At 46.7% G+C, this 17,853-nt stretch overlaps 1 protein-coding gene across 8 annotated transcripts in view; it reads left to right on the top strand.

Annotated features, from left to right (window-relative positions):
• LOC120809321 (protein-methionine sulfoxide oxidase mical3a-like) overlaps nucleotides 1–17,429 on the top strand; it is a 48,798-nt gene extending 31,369 nt beyond the window's left edge. For 3 of the 8 annotated variants that reach the window (XM_078082028.1, XM_078082027.1, XM_078082025.1), the window contains 15 exons: nucleotides 1,839–1,913; nucleotides 2,044–2,151; nucleotides 2,233–2,309; nucleotides 2,383–4,378; nucleotides 4,456–4,550; nucleotides 4,887–5,063; nucleotides 6,089–6,139; nucleotides 6,803–6,910; nucleotides 8,397–8,490; nucleotides 9,311–9,361; nucleotides 10,266–10,316; nucleotides 12,835–12,900; nucleotides 14,397–14,496; nucleotides 15,130–15,203; nucleotides 15,311–17,429. In XM_078082028.1, the coding sequence (XP_077938154.1) occupies nucleotides 1,839–1,913; nucleotides 2,044–2,151; nucleotides 2,233–2,309; nucleotides 2,383–4,378; nucleotides 4,456–4,550; nucleotides 4,887–5,063; nucleotides 6,089–6,139; nucleotides 6,803–6,910; nucleotides 8,397–8,490; nucleotides 9,311–9,361; nucleotides 10,266–10,316; nucleotides 12,835–12,900; nucleotides 14,397–14,496; nucleotides 15,130–15,203; nucleotides 15,311–15,495 (3,308 nt within the window). In that variant the 3' untranslated portion in view covers nucleotides 15,496–17,429. Of the gene's footprint in view, nucleotides 1–158; nucleotides 300–729; nucleotides 793–1,838; nucleotides 1,914–2,043; nucleotides 2,152–2,232; nucleotides 2,310–2,382; nucleotides 4,379–4,455; nucleotides 4,551–4,886; nucleotides 5,064–6,088; nucleotides 6,140–6,802; nucleotides 6,911–8,396; nucleotides 8,491–9,310; nucleotides 9,362–10,265; nucleotides 10,317–12,834; nucleotides 12,901–14,396; nucleotides 14,497–15,129; nucleotides 15,204–15,310 lie in introns of all 8 variants that reach the window. The other 5 variants (XM_078082024.1, XM_078082023.1, XM_078082022.1 and 2 more) reach the window with 4 other exon arrangements.
• The last annotated feature ends 424 nt before the right edge of the window (nucleotides 17,430–17,853 follow it).

Genomic DNA, 17,853 nt, shown 5'->3' with positions numbered 1-17,853 from the left:
AGCCTCCCTTTGTGTTTTTAGTGCCACTGCATTCTAACTCTCCCTGCCTTTTTTTTCTCTTTCCTTTTTCTCTTGACCCTCTTTATTTTCAACTGCCTTGATTTCCCTTCATCTGACTTCTTGGCATCAAACACAACTCCACCGACTGCCTCGTTTAGCCCGAAACCTGCAGATCCAACAAATCCTTCAGCCGGTGGATCCGCAGGCCATTCCAGGTCTGGTGAGAACTCACCTGGACTCGCCGGCCTCGGCCTCCCAACCCTCCCGACCCTCTGAGCTCACGCAGCCCCCCCGCACAGGTAACCCACCCAGAGGAGCTGAAGACCCCGGGAAGGTTCCGGCCGAGGCTTCAGGCCTCACGGGATCTAAGTTTAGGCTGTGCCGTCCCATCCCACCCAGTGCGGCTGCTGCTGTTCCGTTTTGTGTCTCTGTGTCTGCGACGGGAGGAGCCGCGCCCCCCACCCCCCTCCCAAACTAACTCACCTGTCGTTTGTCACCATCTCTGATTTTGTCTTATTTTGTGTTCCACCTTTTAATTTGTCGTTCAGAGTTGCGGCAGTGAACCTCGTGTTTTAAGCACATCCCAGTGCGCCTCATAACCCCCCTTGTCAGTTCCTTTTTGGTTTTGTTCTGCTTTGTTCTTTTGTGTTCTGCCATGTTCCTTCCCATGTGTCTAATTACTTTACCGTTATTTCTACCCTTCGTTGTTGTCATCTGGTTTGAACGTAGCGCCCGCCCACACGTCCGCCCGACGCGAGGCAGTGAGGGTCTGGTTGGAGTCCATGTCTGGAGGTAGCACAGACTCATAAGGGATCACGACCTCCCGTCCTAGACCCTCCTCCTCTATCTGTCTGGCCGTTTTTTTTTTTTTGTTTTTTTTTCTTCTGGAGCATGCTGCCGACCCGCTCCGATGCCGGTGAACTCACAAGCTTGCATGACGCAAGGCTGTCGCTCTGAAGAGTCCTGCACTCTTTGGGTCTCGTTTCACCTCCCACCCTTTGTTCTTCTCCATCCAAACTTCAGAAACGTGTATCTTCTCTAACATTTATTAGCCAGCTATGTTGGACATGGCGGTCGTGGTGTGTGGTGCGTACACGGAGCAAAGGACGTTAATGTACAATTAAAAATCCCTAACCTGGAAATGGCACTTGTACTCGCGCAGAGTTCAGATATCGAGGCTGTTGAGGTCTTTTATTGAATTTTCTTTTTAAACGCTCTTCTGAATGTAATGAGAGTCCCACGCACATGTTTGAATTCATAGGCAACACTTGTACTCGGGGTTAAAAGCTGAGCAATCTCCTTGTGCTGAGACCCACTAGACACCCACACGGACAAACGCCTGTCTACTGTGATGGTTAATGTTACTATTATTCTTAAAGTGAATAGATTATTTTCAGCCTCTCCCATCCAATTTATTTCGAATGAAGGATTATTGCTCTTTACTTAACCAATGTCTTTTTTTTTGGGCTTTTGCTTGGTTCAAATGTAATCCATTTGCACATTTGAAGATGGATAGCTGCATGTATCTATAACTAATGCTGCCATGAGCCCAAACCTTTGTTGATCTTTGTTGACTGATTTTATAGGATTTCATGAGTACTTCAACTAACTATGATTTTCTTGCCATAGAGCTTTCCTTAAAGCTGAAATAAAACCAATGGAATTTGGTTTTCCTGCCATTTCATGCGTTGATTTTTTCCTATAACTGCGCTCCACTCTTAAACTCTTTTTGACAAGACAGTATTTGAATTCTGGTTCTCTCAACAATTTTCCTAAAAAAAAAAATTTAAAAAAAAGAATGACACTCACGCTGACTCTGCTTTTAATTGTCACATCAGAGCCCTGTGAGGATGAAGATCTGGAAGCAGAAGCCGAGGGTCCAGACACGGAGCCGGGAACAGAGATGGATCAGGGTGAGCGCTCACACAAATAAAACCGGATCAATTCCAGTTTTGGTTCCTTTTATGATAAAAGAACAGTATAACTAACAATATAATGCACCCTAACAGTTCCATATTTCAAATTGTTATGTCTTTATTATAGATGACATCCCTTCAGATGCGGAAGCTGAGGCTCTTTTGCACCAGCCACAGCAAGTGCTTCCCGAGGATGAAGGGAAATCAGAAAGTCTTCAAATGGCCTCCAGTATTGGTACGTGTCCCTAATGATGCTCTAAATTCACCACAAATATTTTAACATGAATAAAAGCATTACTGTTATTGTTCCACGTAGAGCCATCCAGGGACAGCCCCCTGCAGAAAGAAGAGTTTCCTCTTCCCTGGCTCAAATCTCCGGATCCTGATTCACAGGTGAGTTAATTCCACATAGAGTTTATGCGACTTTCGTTGTGATTACATCCTAATCTTCTGTTTCTTTTTCCAGATAACGGCGGTGACGTCCCCCGGCACGCGCTTCTTCCCAGAACCGTTCATACCTGAGGAAATGAAGCCTGAGAGGCGCACTCCTTCCCCTCCCTTAGCCGCCACGAGCCCGCTGTGCCCGCCCGCTGCTCCAGCCCAGGATGCCCCCTGCGTCCCGTCTCCTCCCGCTGCCTCGCCGCCCCCAAGTCCTCTCACCAGATCACCGATCGGCCCTCCGGCCAGCGAGTCCCCCATCTGCTCCCCGATCCGCTCTCAGCCCGCCGCCGCGCCGGAGCCCCGCGCGCCTGCTGCATCTCCCGTCTACCCCCACCGCTCCATTTGCCCCCTCACGGGCAACCCCCTGTCCCCAATCTGCGCTCAGCCGTTGCCCTGCCAGGAACCCTCGTCGCCCCTCGCCTCCGACTCCCCCGTCAGAACTCAGCCCGCCCCCGCCGTCACCTCCACCCCCTTGGCCAAGACGGACAGGCGCTCGCCCGAGCCGTCAAAGTCAATGGATTCCTCCGCAGAGGAGACGCCGTCTAAAAAGACGGATATCATCGAGGAGTTTTGGATGAAGAGTGCCGAGATCCGGAAGAGCCTCGGCCTGACGCCGCTGGACCGCAGCAGTAAAATCCTGGAGAAGAGCGTGCTTATCGCTCCCGCGCAGGACTCCGCGCCCATTAAGGCCCCCGACGTGACGGAGGAACAGAAGCCCCCCTTCGCTGGCCGAGCCGTCATCCGCAGACTCAACATCACCCTCGAGGGTCAGGTCATCACCCCCATTGCTCCCGCGGAGCCCAAGAGCAACGGCTCGGACCGGAGGGACGCCAGCAGCAGCTCCGGCTTGGGCCTGAACGGGAGCATGGCCACCAGCCACACGGCAAACAGCGAGGGCTTCAACACGTCGGACTCCGTCATGCTCACCCCGCCCTCCAGCCCGCCACCCCCCGTGCCCGCTAACCAGTCTCCAGCCGTGTTCCGGCAGCAGAGGAACCAGGTGTCCTGGAGCAACGGAACAGGAAAGCCTCCGCCTGAGCCGGCGAAGGCCAAGAGCCCCGTTCCCGCACCGAGGACCCACCCGAGCCCCGCGTCTGCACCCGTGCCCGCGCCCAGGAAGGTGTCCTCGCCGCCGCCGGCGGCACCACAAGCGTCTCCGGTGGCGGTCGTGATGAGGGAGAAGAAGAAGCAGCCCCGTCCGCAGGAGGCGAGGAAGTCCTTCGTGGAGACGGTGGAGGAGATTCCGTTCGCTGACGACGTGGAGGAGTCCTACGACGAGAGGACGCCGGAAACCAGCATGAGCCGGTACTACACTCCCCCCACCAGCAAGCCCAGCAGGGAAAGACCTCCGCTGCATCTGGCCCTGGCGATGGAAAACGGTAAACCCAATTTCCCCGTCAACCAAGCGCTCAAGAACCAGCGGGCGACGCAGTTCTCCCCGGAGGCCAAGGAGATCGCAGAGGAGAGGATGAAGGCCCGAGAGAAGTCCGTGAAGAGCCAAGCTCTGAAAGACGCCATGGCCAAGCAGCTGAATAAAATGAAAGAGTCCGACGCGGACAAGGGCGCCTCCCCCAAAGTGGCGTGGAGCGTGAGCGCGGACGTCGCGGCAAAAAGCAAAAAGTCGCCCGCATCGCCAAAGTCCTCGGCCGTGAAAGCCCTGGAGTCGAAGAAGGCGGAGACTCTGCCCGAGCGCTTCTTCAACAGCAACAAGAGCCTGGACAGCTCGGCGGCCTCGTCGGACGGCTCCTCCTCCGCCAGCAAGAGCAAGAAGCGGAGTTCCCTCTTCTCGCCGCGCAAGAACAAGAAGGAGAAGAAAGCCAAGAACGACGGCGGCAGGCTCTCCGAGGCGGACGAGACTCCGCCCAAGCACAAGTCGCTGTGGAAGGCGGTCTTCTCAGGGTACAAGAAGGACAAAAAGAAGAAGAAGAAGGAGGATAAATCTTGTCCGAGCACGCCGTCCTCGAGCTCCACCACTCAGGACTCTGGGAAGAAGAAAGCGTCGCCTCTGGCGAGATCATCCGGTACGAAAAGGTTGTTCGGTTTAGTCAATGTGACGCCGGTTCGGAGTATGTTTTACAGCCTCGTTTGCTTGTTACAGACCTGAAATCACGCAGGAACTTGAGCTTCTCCGAGGAGTCGGACCTGTCCTGCGACGACGTTCTGGAGAGGTCCTCCCAGAAGTCAAAGGCAGACGTGAGTAATAATGGACGCGTTAACACATGTCGCATCTTCACCGCGACACATCGAGCCCAGCTCGCCTCCACCCGAGACGCCTCCGTCTGCAAAGCATCTGCCCGCTATCAGTGGAGACCAGCTGCTCGGAGCCGCTCAGCTCAACTCCAGGGGCGCGGAGATTGTGAACATCTGTGGAAGTTTAGGTTCTGGTTGTTGTAGATATTCCCGATCCTATTGAGCGACGGAGGACGTTTGGGGCTTATCGAGCGTAGACATCTATTGCATCCTCTGCTGTTTAACTTCCTTCTTGAAAATTATATATTTTTTTCTTTCAATGATTTCTTCCCCTGCCAGCAACACTTGGACATCTTTGACCTTGTGTCAGGTCTGCAGAAGGAAGCGTTTAAGGAGGAGAAACTGCAGAAGGAGAGAAGGAGGGAGTTAAAGGAAAGAAAGCGGTTGAAAGAGAGTCATAATAAAAGAGAGCAGGAGAAAGAGGTTGACCGAGAAAAAGAGAAGGACAATGAAGAGGTATTGTGCAGAGATGGGTTAAAGGATTTTGAATTTCTTCCAAACATAGTTCTGTAAAGAGGCAAATCTATTATATTTTACAGTGTAAAGTACACTAAGCTGTTGAGGTATTTTATTGATTTCGTTCAATAAAATACCTCAACATCTGGTTTATTACTCGCCTCAAATTATTCCTCAGTACTTCATACAATCCTTGTTTACATTCTTGCCCCCAGGTAATCATGATAAAAAAAAAAAATGCAGCCCCACAATATACTTGTTCACGTCATCATCAACCAAATTACTAAATGAGGAAATTATTCCAAAGATTGGATTCATTAAATATGGACATGGCATATTAGGACTAATCAGAAATTCAGCATTTCTATAATTTCCATCCTAAGAGTTCCTACATGAATCCATTTGCCTTCATTATGTGAGAGTGAAATTCAAAATGTTTGCCTCCACTGCAGCTCAGTGTGTGTGTGTCTGGTGGTTTAGATCGGTGCTGTCGGGTTCAGGGCCAGAGGCATGACTTCATCAACCGTAAACACATTTAAGAAAAAAAGAGTTTACATTCAGTTGTTTTTCTACTAATATTGATCTGAATTTGGACCGTACGCAGCTCCGGGGGGGGGCGGTCAAAGCTGCGTTGTGCCTCATGCGGCCTCAGAGAGCCCGCTGGAATCAAGTAGACGCGTCTCGTGTGACCGTTCAGCTCTGTAGATCCGTGAGTGCATTAGATGTATCGCCTTAGAGACAATAACCGACTGTCCGTCTGCTCTGTGTTAGAATCGGAAAAGTCTGTTTTTCTTACAATATGTTTTACAATTGACTCATTTCTGATTAACATGGATGTATAAAATGTCACTGCACTGTGCCATTTTGTGTGTTGGTGTGGGATATTAACATTGCACCAGCTTAAATTATCATATTTTATGTTTAGTTTGTTTGTTTGTTTGTTTTTATTTTTTACCAATTCAACATAATCATTAACCCATTTAATCATCATCGTTTCCTCCCTTTTTTGTTTTGTCTTCCCCAAGTCTGTATATGTCCCTCACGCACTGGCGTTCAAGAGATCGTACGCCACAAAGGTAGTATTACATACGTTCCCATCGATAACACACCCCCCCCCCTCCCCCGAGCCCTCAGCGCATGTGCCGGTCTACTGTCATAACACCTCGTGCTCTTTGTATGCATGTGGCAGTCGCACCCTCACTGCTGCACATCCGCTCTGTTAAAACGCGACTCTTCCAATTAGCGTTCGCTTCTCCGGCCACAACGGTGCCTCCTGGGTCTCTCGATACGAGGGTCCGTTCCTCTCTGACCGGGACGATATTAACCTGCCTCTATCTGCCACTGCGGCACTGTCGCTCCCGCCTGGATACATACAGGAATAGCTGTGACCTTTTTCCTCGCAGCGCTGTTCTCTCTTTCTCTCGACTCGCGGCGGCTTTTTATGTCCTCACCACTCCGCTAATGGCTTTTTCACCTGCTGTGTCATCAAGGGAGAGTGCGAACTTGATAATAAGTGTTGTATGTAGATCCTGTGGAGTGAAGTCTGAAATATCCAGAGCTAGATTTGTTTTTGTTGTCCCTCGCCTTCTGCAAGATGTAGTCAGTTCCCCCCCCCCCCCCCCCTCCCTCTCCTTCTCTCTGAGGGGCCAGGGCCCCGTGGACTCCGCGCCTTATAGAAGTAGCTTGTGCGTGAGACTTTAATGACCCGATTTGTTTTGCTTTTGTTGTTATTGCACCAGAAAACCTACACCGAGGAAGAGCTAAATGCCAAGCTGACACGGAGGGTCCAGAAAGCTGCACGACGGCAAGCCAAGCAGGAGGAACTCAAGAGGCTGCACCGAGCCCAGGTAACTGACCCGTGCTGACCTTTGCTCCATCGCCTCTGAGCGGTGGACATTCCTTGGTCGAACGTCGCAGCGCCTATCGAGTGTACTGACTTTCCTCTGGATGAATAATCCTCTAAATTTTCCTCATTTAGCTCCATCGTCAGGTCAAAGGTTCCGTTGGTATTATAATTTGTATGACGAAATACTATTCCATGCTGGCTAACGCGAGGAAGAGATAGCGTAGATGGCTAACATCACACCTGACTGTTGTCATTGTGACCTCGTTTGCATGCTGATGTGATTAAGGACTCAAAGCTGCAGGCCATCGGCTGCAGTCTTCTGATGTCTTCTTGAAAGTGGGTTGGATGCATTCCTTTGTGCCGGTTTCACAGAATCATTACTCATTTTGTGCACGAACTACTTCAAAACAGCGTAGTAATGTAATGTACGTAGTGTTTGCCTCATGCTGGAATCAGGCTGCAAAGTTATTATTTTTTTTACAGGTAGTCTGTATTGTCTTGTAGTTGTGTTTTTGTTTTATGTACACTATTAGGGAATATATTTTATTGTCCAACTGCCTCCTGGATTTCAAAATCGACCACTCACTCATTAGATCACCGTGTTTTCTTTCTCTAGCAAACCGCTCGCGAGTTTCACCTGCATTTTGGATGGTGGCTGGTTCTTATTTCTGACACGGTCTTAAATTTCAGTCACTTTCAGACTTTGGGTGTTAAATTCACTGTCATTGACGTTGAAACTCAGCACTGAGGTTTCCAGTCCACCGGCGCGGCGCTAAGCTGCAGCTTAAGCCTTCCTCTGGAAGCTGCGGTTAGCCCGTCTAAACGCTGCTTCCTTTTAGTGGCTATTTGCAGAACACAAACCACACTTCTTGTTCAGCTCTTTAGCTGCATGGCACTGATAAAAGTTCAGCAAAGTGGTCAGAATCTGAGGGAGGATGGGGGGAGACTTTCGGATTGAGCCATTTCTGTTCATTTCGTACACCTCCTAATCATTGATCATTTTAATTATGAAACATTCTTAATACAAAATGTCCCATGATATTGATAGTGAAGTAGGTTTAAGTCGCAGTGGTTGTACTTCACCGGCCATTGTGGCATCGGCCAACAACAAGCGACAGGCTGCATCCCTCATTGCCTCCCATTTAAAGTCAAACACAAGGGGCCGAGAGAGAGAGAGTGTGTGTGAGTGTGGGCTGAATGGGGGAGAACTATGAAATATGAACCGTTTTCGGTGAAATCCATGAAATATTTGCCCTGTGTGCTCGTAGACTTTAATTAGCAGCCCTCCCACTGTGCCCCCATACGGTTATTTTTAATGAGGCTAAACTGTTGCATTAGTGAACCTCTGTGGACGCCTCCCTTCCAAACTTGTCGCACATAAAAGTTGTGATTAGTGGTAGAAATTATTCTGTGCAGCCATGAACGATAACTCGTAATGTACTGTGTTTATGCACTTTGTTAACAACACGACTCCTTTGTCCGTTCAGATCATCCAGAGACAGCTGGAGCAGGTGGAGGAGAAGCAGAGGCAGCTGGAGGAGAGGGGCGTAGCTGTGGAGAAAGCCTTGAGAGGGGAAGCAGGTAACAAATTATTCATTCTGCACCTCTATAAGTGTCGGAGATAACTTCTATTATTGGACAGAATTTAAATAATTTTAATGAAAGGTAAACTTGGGGTGGGGAGGAGTGCCACTGTGCACAAATGACCCACATGCAGTAAACCAAAGGGTGGAGTAACATTAATTCAGAGAAAACAAACGATATTTACATTTTTATGAGTGGTTTAGCGATCACCCAATGATGTAAGGCAATTAAATCTCTTTGCATCATCGCTGACACGAGAGGTATATTTTATCTTTACGTGTTGAGTTCTGCCTCTTTCTAGAGCTCCACGGGGAACAATAATAACAACGATGATTGGGATGATCACTAAGAGCAGTAACTCAGAAAAGCCGTCCCCCTGCAATCATTTCCACTGCGTTGAGCTCAGTCTGCCTCTCTGCTGTTTCTGCAGCCGCACTGAAGACGTGTCGGCACGTAGATCTGTGTGGAGCAGAAAGACGTTTGCTGCTCCAACGTAATGAGCCAGAATGTATCTGAATAAGGGACTATCACAGACAATGTATTTCTGAGAATACAATTATGTGTTTATAGTGCAATAATAATACATCAGGTCAGCTTTGTATGTGAGGAAGACGCTGAGGTTGTCCTCTTTATAGAGGTTACAGTTTATTCCATCCTTATTTACTCAATGATGATGGTAGCATAAACTTTTATCATGCAAATGATTGCACGTTTCTTAAATTCAGCCAATTTTCCAGAGCAACAAAATAACTTTTTTGCTTTTGCCATGAGTTGTTTGAGTATGTTTTAACTTGTTTACTACTCTACTCTCTTAAAGGATTGTATAAAGGTACTTATACATTACCCAAACAGCACAAAAGAAGATCAGGTATTAGATTTACCGCAGTTTCCTCTTTATTTTTATTTAATGACATGTGGCACTGTAATATAGGCTCCATCTGTGGTGACACGCTGCAACATTTCTCCCATCTCCGAACATGTTGACCTGCTGTTCGTTCATCACGTGTCCGCCATCGTCGGTCTGAGCCGCATGCGATCAGGAGAATGTGTGTCCCGGCATAGATTTGTGTTTGCTCATTCTGGATGTGTTTGTGTCTCCCGTCACGACGAGGAGAGGATCACGTTGCATTTGATGAATACAATCAGAATGCGAGAAGCCAATTGGTTTTAGCGGCAGACAACTTTATTGCGGTATTTTCTGCAAACGTTTGCCGTCGCTGATTGATACAAATTAGTTTTTTTTTTGTTTAATGTGGTGAGTAACGGCAATCCAGAGTTGTTTGTGACTCTGTCTGTTGCACTCAAAGCTCGCACTTATCACGCAGCTGCTCTTTCAGTCCGACCTGATTAAATCATTGAATGTTTTTAATTGAACGTTTGTTTGTGCACATGGACTGGATAGTACGTAGCTGTTTGCACAACTGCTCTGTCAAATTTAAATGCAGGCAATACAAAGATAATAATTACTCGGCACATTACTAGAGGCTTTGTGTGATATTAAGCAGACTGAGTCAGAAAACAGCAACACAGCAAATCTATGTTGCAGCCTCTTGTTATTTTTTGAAAGAAAAGCCATATGCTCAGCCTGACTGCATTTTGCACTGTGGTGAGTACTGATGGACTGTCTTTGTTCCAAGTGTGCCGTCTGTGTGTGTGTGTGTGTTTGTATAAGAACTATTTGCAAGAAAATGCATGACTTGCTGTTGGAGGATTTTGTGCGCCGAGTTTGGGGCTGTATGAAATAACTCTTTAATATATCCCTGTCATTGTAGACTATTGGGGAGATTCTAATTACAGTGAAATCCTGGACTTGCATCTGGGCGGTATGTATTTCAAATCTGTCGCTTTCAAACTAACCCAATGGCTAACCCATCTGTCCTCCTGCCCCCTTTTGATTCTTTACTACTTAAGCTTTGTACCCCTCATATCTACCTTGATTAGCTGACTGGCAGGCTATTAGCCCCATTGCAATGCTGCTATAACCCCCCCTCCCTCTCTCCCTCCTTACTCCCCCCCACACTGACCCTCTTTACATCAAACAAAGATTAGACACTTGGCCTCATGCTGTCCTCCTTAGATTGCCTTTGATCTCTATAAACTCAATAAATGATAACTGAATTAACAAGTAAGTTTAATTTGACTCCTCGGCGCCGAGACTTCATGATGAAGACAGCGACATATTGCAGCAACAGATATACAAGTAGCAATATAAATTCATGTTGCATTCATAGAAGCGCTGCGCGCGCTCTGGGGACAAGTCCAGCAGCGGAGAAGAAAAAATAAATAATGCACTGGCAGAATTGCCTGTGGAATTTCATCGTGCATACAGACATGCACTTTAAAGATGACCTTCTTTGCATATTCATTAAAAAATATTGTGCAAGATTTCCCCCCCCCATAGTTTGTTAACCAAATTCATGCTTGAGGGTCACAATAGCGCCTAGAAGTGTAAATTAGGATTTAAAGCTTAAAGATGCTGATATTCTATATTTTCTTATCGCCAGGGAAACCCACAAAAGAAAAAGGAATGTGGATTTTTTACCAGCCAGTGGTTGTGCAAATCAATCTCAGTTGTTGCCCAAAATCTAATAAAAAACACATCAACTTGGCACAATGGGAAATCATTTAGTCATTTATTTTGATTCAATCACACACTCTATTGCCATACACTAGTGCAACAAATGGGTGAAATTCCACAGCTGAGAATATTCCTCAAAATGTTCTCTCCTGTCAGTTTTAGTCATTGTTCTACGCACTTTTAGTCTCTCCCGCACACACACACACACCAACAGTGAAAGTGATCACATATATTACATATAACCTGTCACATACTAATCTGCTGGCACGGCTGTAATCTTCCCCTCGGAGCTCTGTGCCGCTGAACCTCAGTCCTGTAGTCCCAGTAAATGCTCTCCTGACTTTCTCATACCTGCTCAGTTGCATAACTCCCCAAGTGTGTGTGTGTGTGTGTCTGTGTGTATAGTTTAATTGTGGTTTGTGCTAATAGACAATGTTCCAACCTTTGACCCGTAGCGGCCGTGGGCCAATAACACTGTGTTAACTGTGTCTGGAAGAGAAATCCCGTGTTGGCTGTGGTCTTCTCCTGCAGACTGTTGCCTTGTTTGAATATGAGTACAATGCATTCTTTCCTCCACGTGTGTACAGCAAAAACAGCAGTGCTTTGTTTGCTTAATAGTTATTCACTGTCAGTGAGGAGGATCCAAGCAGAAGTTTAAATGAGGTGCATTTGCCCATATTGGAGCAAGGCTTGTGCTTCTGTTGTTTTTTGACCTGCTGGTTGATGCCACTAATTAGACAAGGAGATTGCGTGGAGTTTTACACAAAGGTGAACAAATCTACAACATGCACGTGTGTGTGTGTGTGTGTGTGTGCGTGTGTGCGCGTGTGTGCGTACGCGCGCTTGCGCATTGGGGCAGAACTCCACTGCGTTTAAGAATAGTTATTAAATAAGAAGATCTAGACCTGTAGGAAGGGGAAAGGTAATGCAATCAAACAAAATGAGCTTGACATGGCGAGGTGGGGGTTCGAGTGACTCGGTGGAGTCATAAAGAATTATTTCCACTCTTCTCTGTGATGGTCCCTTCCAGTGATGATGTGGCATTTTTCACTCTCCTGGCTCTTTTTCCCACCACGACAACATTGTGTGTGCCTCTTATTCCTCTTACTCTCATTCTATACCCTTTATTTTGGAGGGTTCATGGAGGTAGGGCCGCACTTTGTCGGGAAAATTAGTTTAATGGACGAATATTAGAAAAAGTCCTGATTCGCACTTCAATGGTAGCTGCACTTTGAAATGTAAAACTCTCAATGCTCGCAAGTAATTGGGCCGAATGGTGTAAACAAGTGTTGTTTACAGGAAGCAACTGAAACATCTTTTAAGAAGAAGCCATTATCTGTGAATGGCGCGTATCTCTCGGTGATCAGTAGCAGCTTTGATAATGGGATGAACTACTTCTGTGTGCTGTTGTTAAACAATGGCTATAAAGGTAGTTGTAGATTATCTGAAGAAACGGTGATTCTTTTTTCCATTTCTGTGCACCACTTGTTCTGTCTTCTCTTGTTTCTGTTTCTTATTATTACCTATTTCTGTCATCCGTCACATCCCCCAGCTGCTCTCTGTGGGTGGTTCTTCCTCCCTATCACAGTGCTCCTGCCCTCTTTTGATTTTCTCCTCAATTTTCTTTCTCCCTAATCACTCCCCCCCACCCCCCTCCTCTCCCACCTATGCTCTGTGCATTGTTTTCCCCCCTGTGATGTCTGCGCTCTCCCTCCTGCATTATTTCCACCCCCTCTACGTCCTTTCCCTCGGTCTTGTGGAAGTTGAGCCCTTTGTGGGGACGCCACGCCGAAGACCCCTCTCCTTCTGCCCCTGCTGGTCCCCTGAAGGTAACGTAGCCCCGCCGCCTCGTCTGACGGTTGTGGCGGGTTACCATGGCAACCGCGAGGATCTCGGAAACGGGGGCAACCCCGTTGATCCTCTTCCCGTCCTCCCCACATCTGCTGCTCCTCCTCTTCCTGTTTGTTTGATCAGGCTCGTATTGAGGCAATTGATTTTTCTTATCGTATGTTTAGATTGTACATAGTGCACAAATAGTATTCTCATCCAACTGTACGAGAATAATAATAATATAATAAAACACAATCGCAAAGAAGATTTTTTCTACCTCCGTCCAGCTGGATTCACTTAAATGGGAAAAACACTCTGCTGTGTTGTGTCTGATAAACAGCATGTGGTCTGTTTTCTGTTTAGCTAAAATGAATCTGGAGGCTGCATGGTCCTTTTAAAGGAATTATCCCATTTAAAAAAAAAAAAAGGTTAAATGCATTCATGTACTCCTAAAATTAGGAGACACAGTTAGGCTCCGGGCAACAATGTGGTTCAAGGAGTGAGAAATCTGCACGGTGTGATGATCGGGTATAAATATTCAAGCCTCACCGTCCTAAAAAAATAATGGCTCGTACCGTTCCAGTATCTAACACCTGTTGCTGCATTTTGGCTGAGCTTCTAATCCGCGTACATTGCTTTGTTTTGTTCCTTTGTTGTTGTTTGCGGCCTTGTACGGGCGTCTCTCCTTTGGTGTTGGGAGCGTTGGGACGAGGGCTCGGAGATGGTGGGGGAAAAAGTCAAAATAGTTCAAGAGACACAGAATATAATCTATTTGTAAAATAGGTTTCCCGAAAACCCGCGCGCTGCATCCCTCTCCAGCGGGAGCAGCTCTTCTCCGCTTCGCTCCTGCCCGTCCCTTGTCTGCTAATTAGCGGAAGCGAGCCGCGGCGTTCCTCCTCTCCTCGGTCTGAGCGCGCAGCGCTGCACCGCGGTTTGCCGTCCGCTGTTACATTGAAGCGGCTTGGCTCCGTCGGAGGGTTGTCACGTAGACCGGACCGCTCTGCTCTCTGACTGGATGTGCCAATTATGAAAACCGCAACGATAACGCTCTCCCATAATTAAAGCGATCTGCATGAATGGGGTGTAAAAGGATTTCAATTTTTCCTGGTGTGTGATTCTTTGCTACCAGTCGGTGTGTTTTCACTTACTAACCACAAAAAAGTAGGTATTTTGCAGTCCGAACTGGGTGACGCAATCTGTCAACCTTGTTAATACCTCTCCATCTGTTTGTGCGTGTGGTTTGTGCGTGTGCGTGTGTGCACTTACCAGAGTTGGGACCTGTGTGTGTAGCTCCACGCCATCTTCTGTGCACCACCTCTAAGGATTGTACGACCGTCGAGTCGATCCTTCCCCCCTCGGCCTCCCTGAGCGAGGACATCCTGGCTCGGCCTGTGGCGCCGTTGCCCGTGTCGGTCCTCGCGCCTGCGTGACATTAGTGTCGTCTCCCAGCCGCCGGGTGCCTTACTCCCACTCTGTGCTTCCTCCTCCCCTGCAGGCATGGGCAAGAAGGACGACCCCAAGCTGATGCAAGAGTGGTTCAAGCTGGTGCAGGAGAAGAATGCCCTGGTCCGCTATGAGTCCGAACTCATGATATTGTAAGTACATTTCTCCAATGTTGAGACAGACTGATCGATGAGTGAGTTGTCAAAGTTTTTTTTTTTTGTTTTTTTTCCAAAGCTGTATGTTATTGGTGGCCACTGTTGTAGTAACCGGGCACAGTCTTCTGTGTTTTATGAGGATATCAAAAGTATGCAGCCGTTTGTTAACTTTGATCACTATGGTCAAACTAACCTGTACCGTATCAGATGTCATTGTTCATCCCATTCATGTTAAGTCATGAGGATTGATTCGCGGGATCGTCTGCAAAGCGAATAACTTGAACAATGGTGTCATCCTAAAAAAAATGCAATGCATGCTATAAACGTGATGAGGATATAATGCTCCATCATTTAAATACATTGCAATTCTAACCTAAAACAGTGCAAACAGAGAGGATGATATACTCTCTTTTATTTTTCTTATTCTTCTTCTTATTATTATTACATGATGAGATTGTTCGCCTTAATAACGTGATACTCATTGTTCCCAATCACAACATATGTGATCATCATTGCAATTCAATAGAAAAACACCGTCATCACTCTGACAAGTGATTAAATCAACCAAACGGCAGACATTTTTTAAAGCGGATGATTCATTTCGCTCATTTTGTTCTATCCGTCCCCAAGTGCCAGAGAGTTGGAGCTGGAGGACCGACAGAGCCGACTGCAGCAGGAGCTCAGGGAGCGGATGGCCGTGGAAGGTGAACGCAGGCGTGTTGACTAACGACTGCTGAGTGGAGTATTTAGACCCGCGTAATGTTTTCTTGCCGTCTTTAACCCCTCGTTCCTCCCCGTCCACATTTCTCAGACAACCTGAAAACGGAGAAGGAGCTCGGTCAGGAGAAGCAGATCTTGAACGAGATGCTGGAGGTGGTGGAGCAGCGGGACGCGCTGGTGGCCCTCCTGGATGAGCAGAGGCTTCGGGAGAAGGAGGAGGACAAGGATCTGGAGGGCGTCATGCTCTCCAAAGGCTTCAACCTCAACTGGGTTTGAGAGGAGTGAAATCATTTCATCCAGCTCATCAGGTCCTGGGGGGGGGGGCTTGTGATAGAGGTTCTCTGAACACCTGCAGCAGTGAACGCGGGTCATGGTTCCCCCTCACGCTCGCATACATGGACGCTGCGCTCCGCCTCTGGAACCGACGCAGTCCGCGATGTTTACCCAAAGCGGTCCCAGTTAATCACTTTGCTTTTCCTCCCTGGAGAGGCGAGCACGTTCACAGCTTTATCGTCCCAGCCTTGAGGTGGATCCTCTCCAACGCAGAGGGGCTTTTAAAGAGACTTGTTCCATTCTCGGTTATCTAAAAGGGAAGAATGCAGTTCGGTCCTGCTGATGTAAAGAATTGTGTTTTTGTGTATAGAACAAGTTGCATTTTTCGGGCGTATGAGGGTCCATTATTTTTCTGGGGGGGAAAAAGGGGACGGCTGCAGAGGTGTGTTTTTAACTGCTGGAGTGATCTCAGATTATCGTTCTGACTGTGGGACAAACATCCTCTGCTGAAGCTGCCTTTCTATCCAGTGACAAACTGACTTCTGCATCCTTACGATACACAACACACATTTACCCATCGGGGAGTAATAAAATATCATCTTATGAACCATAAATACACCACGAAAGGCTCAGTTCTTCCCCCTCACGGTTTTGTTTTCGCGAGTCAACACTAAAACTCCATTTAACATGGCCATGGTTTTTCTATGTATTTATTACCTCTGTTTGCTTTTAACAGATAATCATTTTAGTTGTGTCTGCGTTCACAGGAGAGTGCCCTGAATCCCCCCCCCCCCCCGTGCATGATAAAGAATCACCCGTAAGCCATTGCATGTCAGGAATGAAGGCTGCAGGCACACAGAATGACTTTACCGTGTCTTTTTACATGGAGGACATATAATGCTATGCTGCTTACACATTTCACGTGACTGGATAATGATGAGTCTCTCCTTTGACATGTTCACTGTTCACTCTATATCACACTGACCGCTGACGTTTACAACTAATGGTCCATCGCGGCGATTGGACCTTTACGATTCCTACAATAGTAAACCGTAGCGGCGTAAAAACAAACCGTTCAATGGATTTACCTTTTTTGAAGGAACCGTGTCCCCGAGTTCAGATTGTGTTTCCCCACCGTGTGCGTCAGCGTTGGAATGTCGTGAATATAGCCGATGTCACTGTTAATGTGAGATCAGCGTGGGTCACATTACTCGTTTCGCGCCACAGGGCTTTCTCTGCTGGTTTTATATTCTGCAGTATGTGACGAGTGCGCCACACACCACTTTTATCATCAAACAGCAGTGTTAATACTTTATCCTTGAACAAGTTGCCTTTTGGATTTTCATTCTTTATAGTGATGCTTTGTTTTATTTTTCTGAATTGACTTGCTTTTTGACGTAGTCACATGTGTGTGTGTGTGTGTGTGTATCCCACTGGAACTCGAGATTTCTACTTGTCTTTTATTTTTTTTCAAATACTTTTGTACAGCGGGTCCCCAAACAGATGGATGAATTTAAATGGGGCCGCTGAAGAAAAGCAAAGTGCTTCACGAGCAACTGGCAGCAAGCAGGAACATTACGGTTCACCTGATGGTTATTCAAATCTAACCGCCTTTTTCACAAACGCAGGTGGTCACCGTTTTACAGCACAGAAACACGAGAGGCTATATTTATGACTTGGTATTACATGTGAATAAAACAAAGTGATATCATTTCAAGGGTTGTTGCTTTAGATGACGTGTGACAAGTTTGACTCGATTGTATTGATATTTATTAACGTGTGCAAACTGTATCATATGTAAAGAAGATGAATCCTAATTTTTAAACTGTTCAGTTGAGTTATGACTTGTAATGTAAGTGCTTCATGTAGCTAAATGCATAGGGGTGTTGGATGTATGCTGAAAATGGCAATAAAACAATGCAGTTGTTCTTTTAAAAGGCTCTCTTTACATCCCTTATGGCTAAATTCTGTTAATTTCAACAAAGAATGTGATGTATGTACTTCAGCAATGGGATTAATAGTAAACCCAAATGTGTATAGGTGGATTTAAGTAAAGCATTCAGAGTTAACATGGTTTTTGAAAGTGTTTTCACAATTAGTTGGAAAGAAAGGACTACAGACTTACAAAAAAAAGTATTGAAAACACGACGTATCAATGCAAATAAAACATTTTTAGAAATAATGCAATATCCCTTCAACATTGAAAAAGTAGTTTGACATCAGAAATGGAAGGAAAGTAACAATGAAATGAGCAAAGCTGCAAACAAAAATGTACAATATAAATGTGTGAGCTGCTCTCTTATGTTAAGCCTCCTGATAAGACAATCATGATGTTCAGGGACGAAGGGGGGAAGGAAGCAA

Source organism: Gasterosteus aculeatus, chromosome X (genome assembly GCF_964276395.1).
Source record: "Gasterosteus aculeatus chromosome X, fGasAcu3.hap1.1, whole genome shotgun sequence".
NCBI lineage: Eukaryota > Metazoa > Chordata > Actinopteri > Perciformes > Gasterosteidae > Gasterosteus > Gasterosteus aculeatus.
This window is presented reverse-complemented; position numbering and strand designations above follow the sequence as displayed.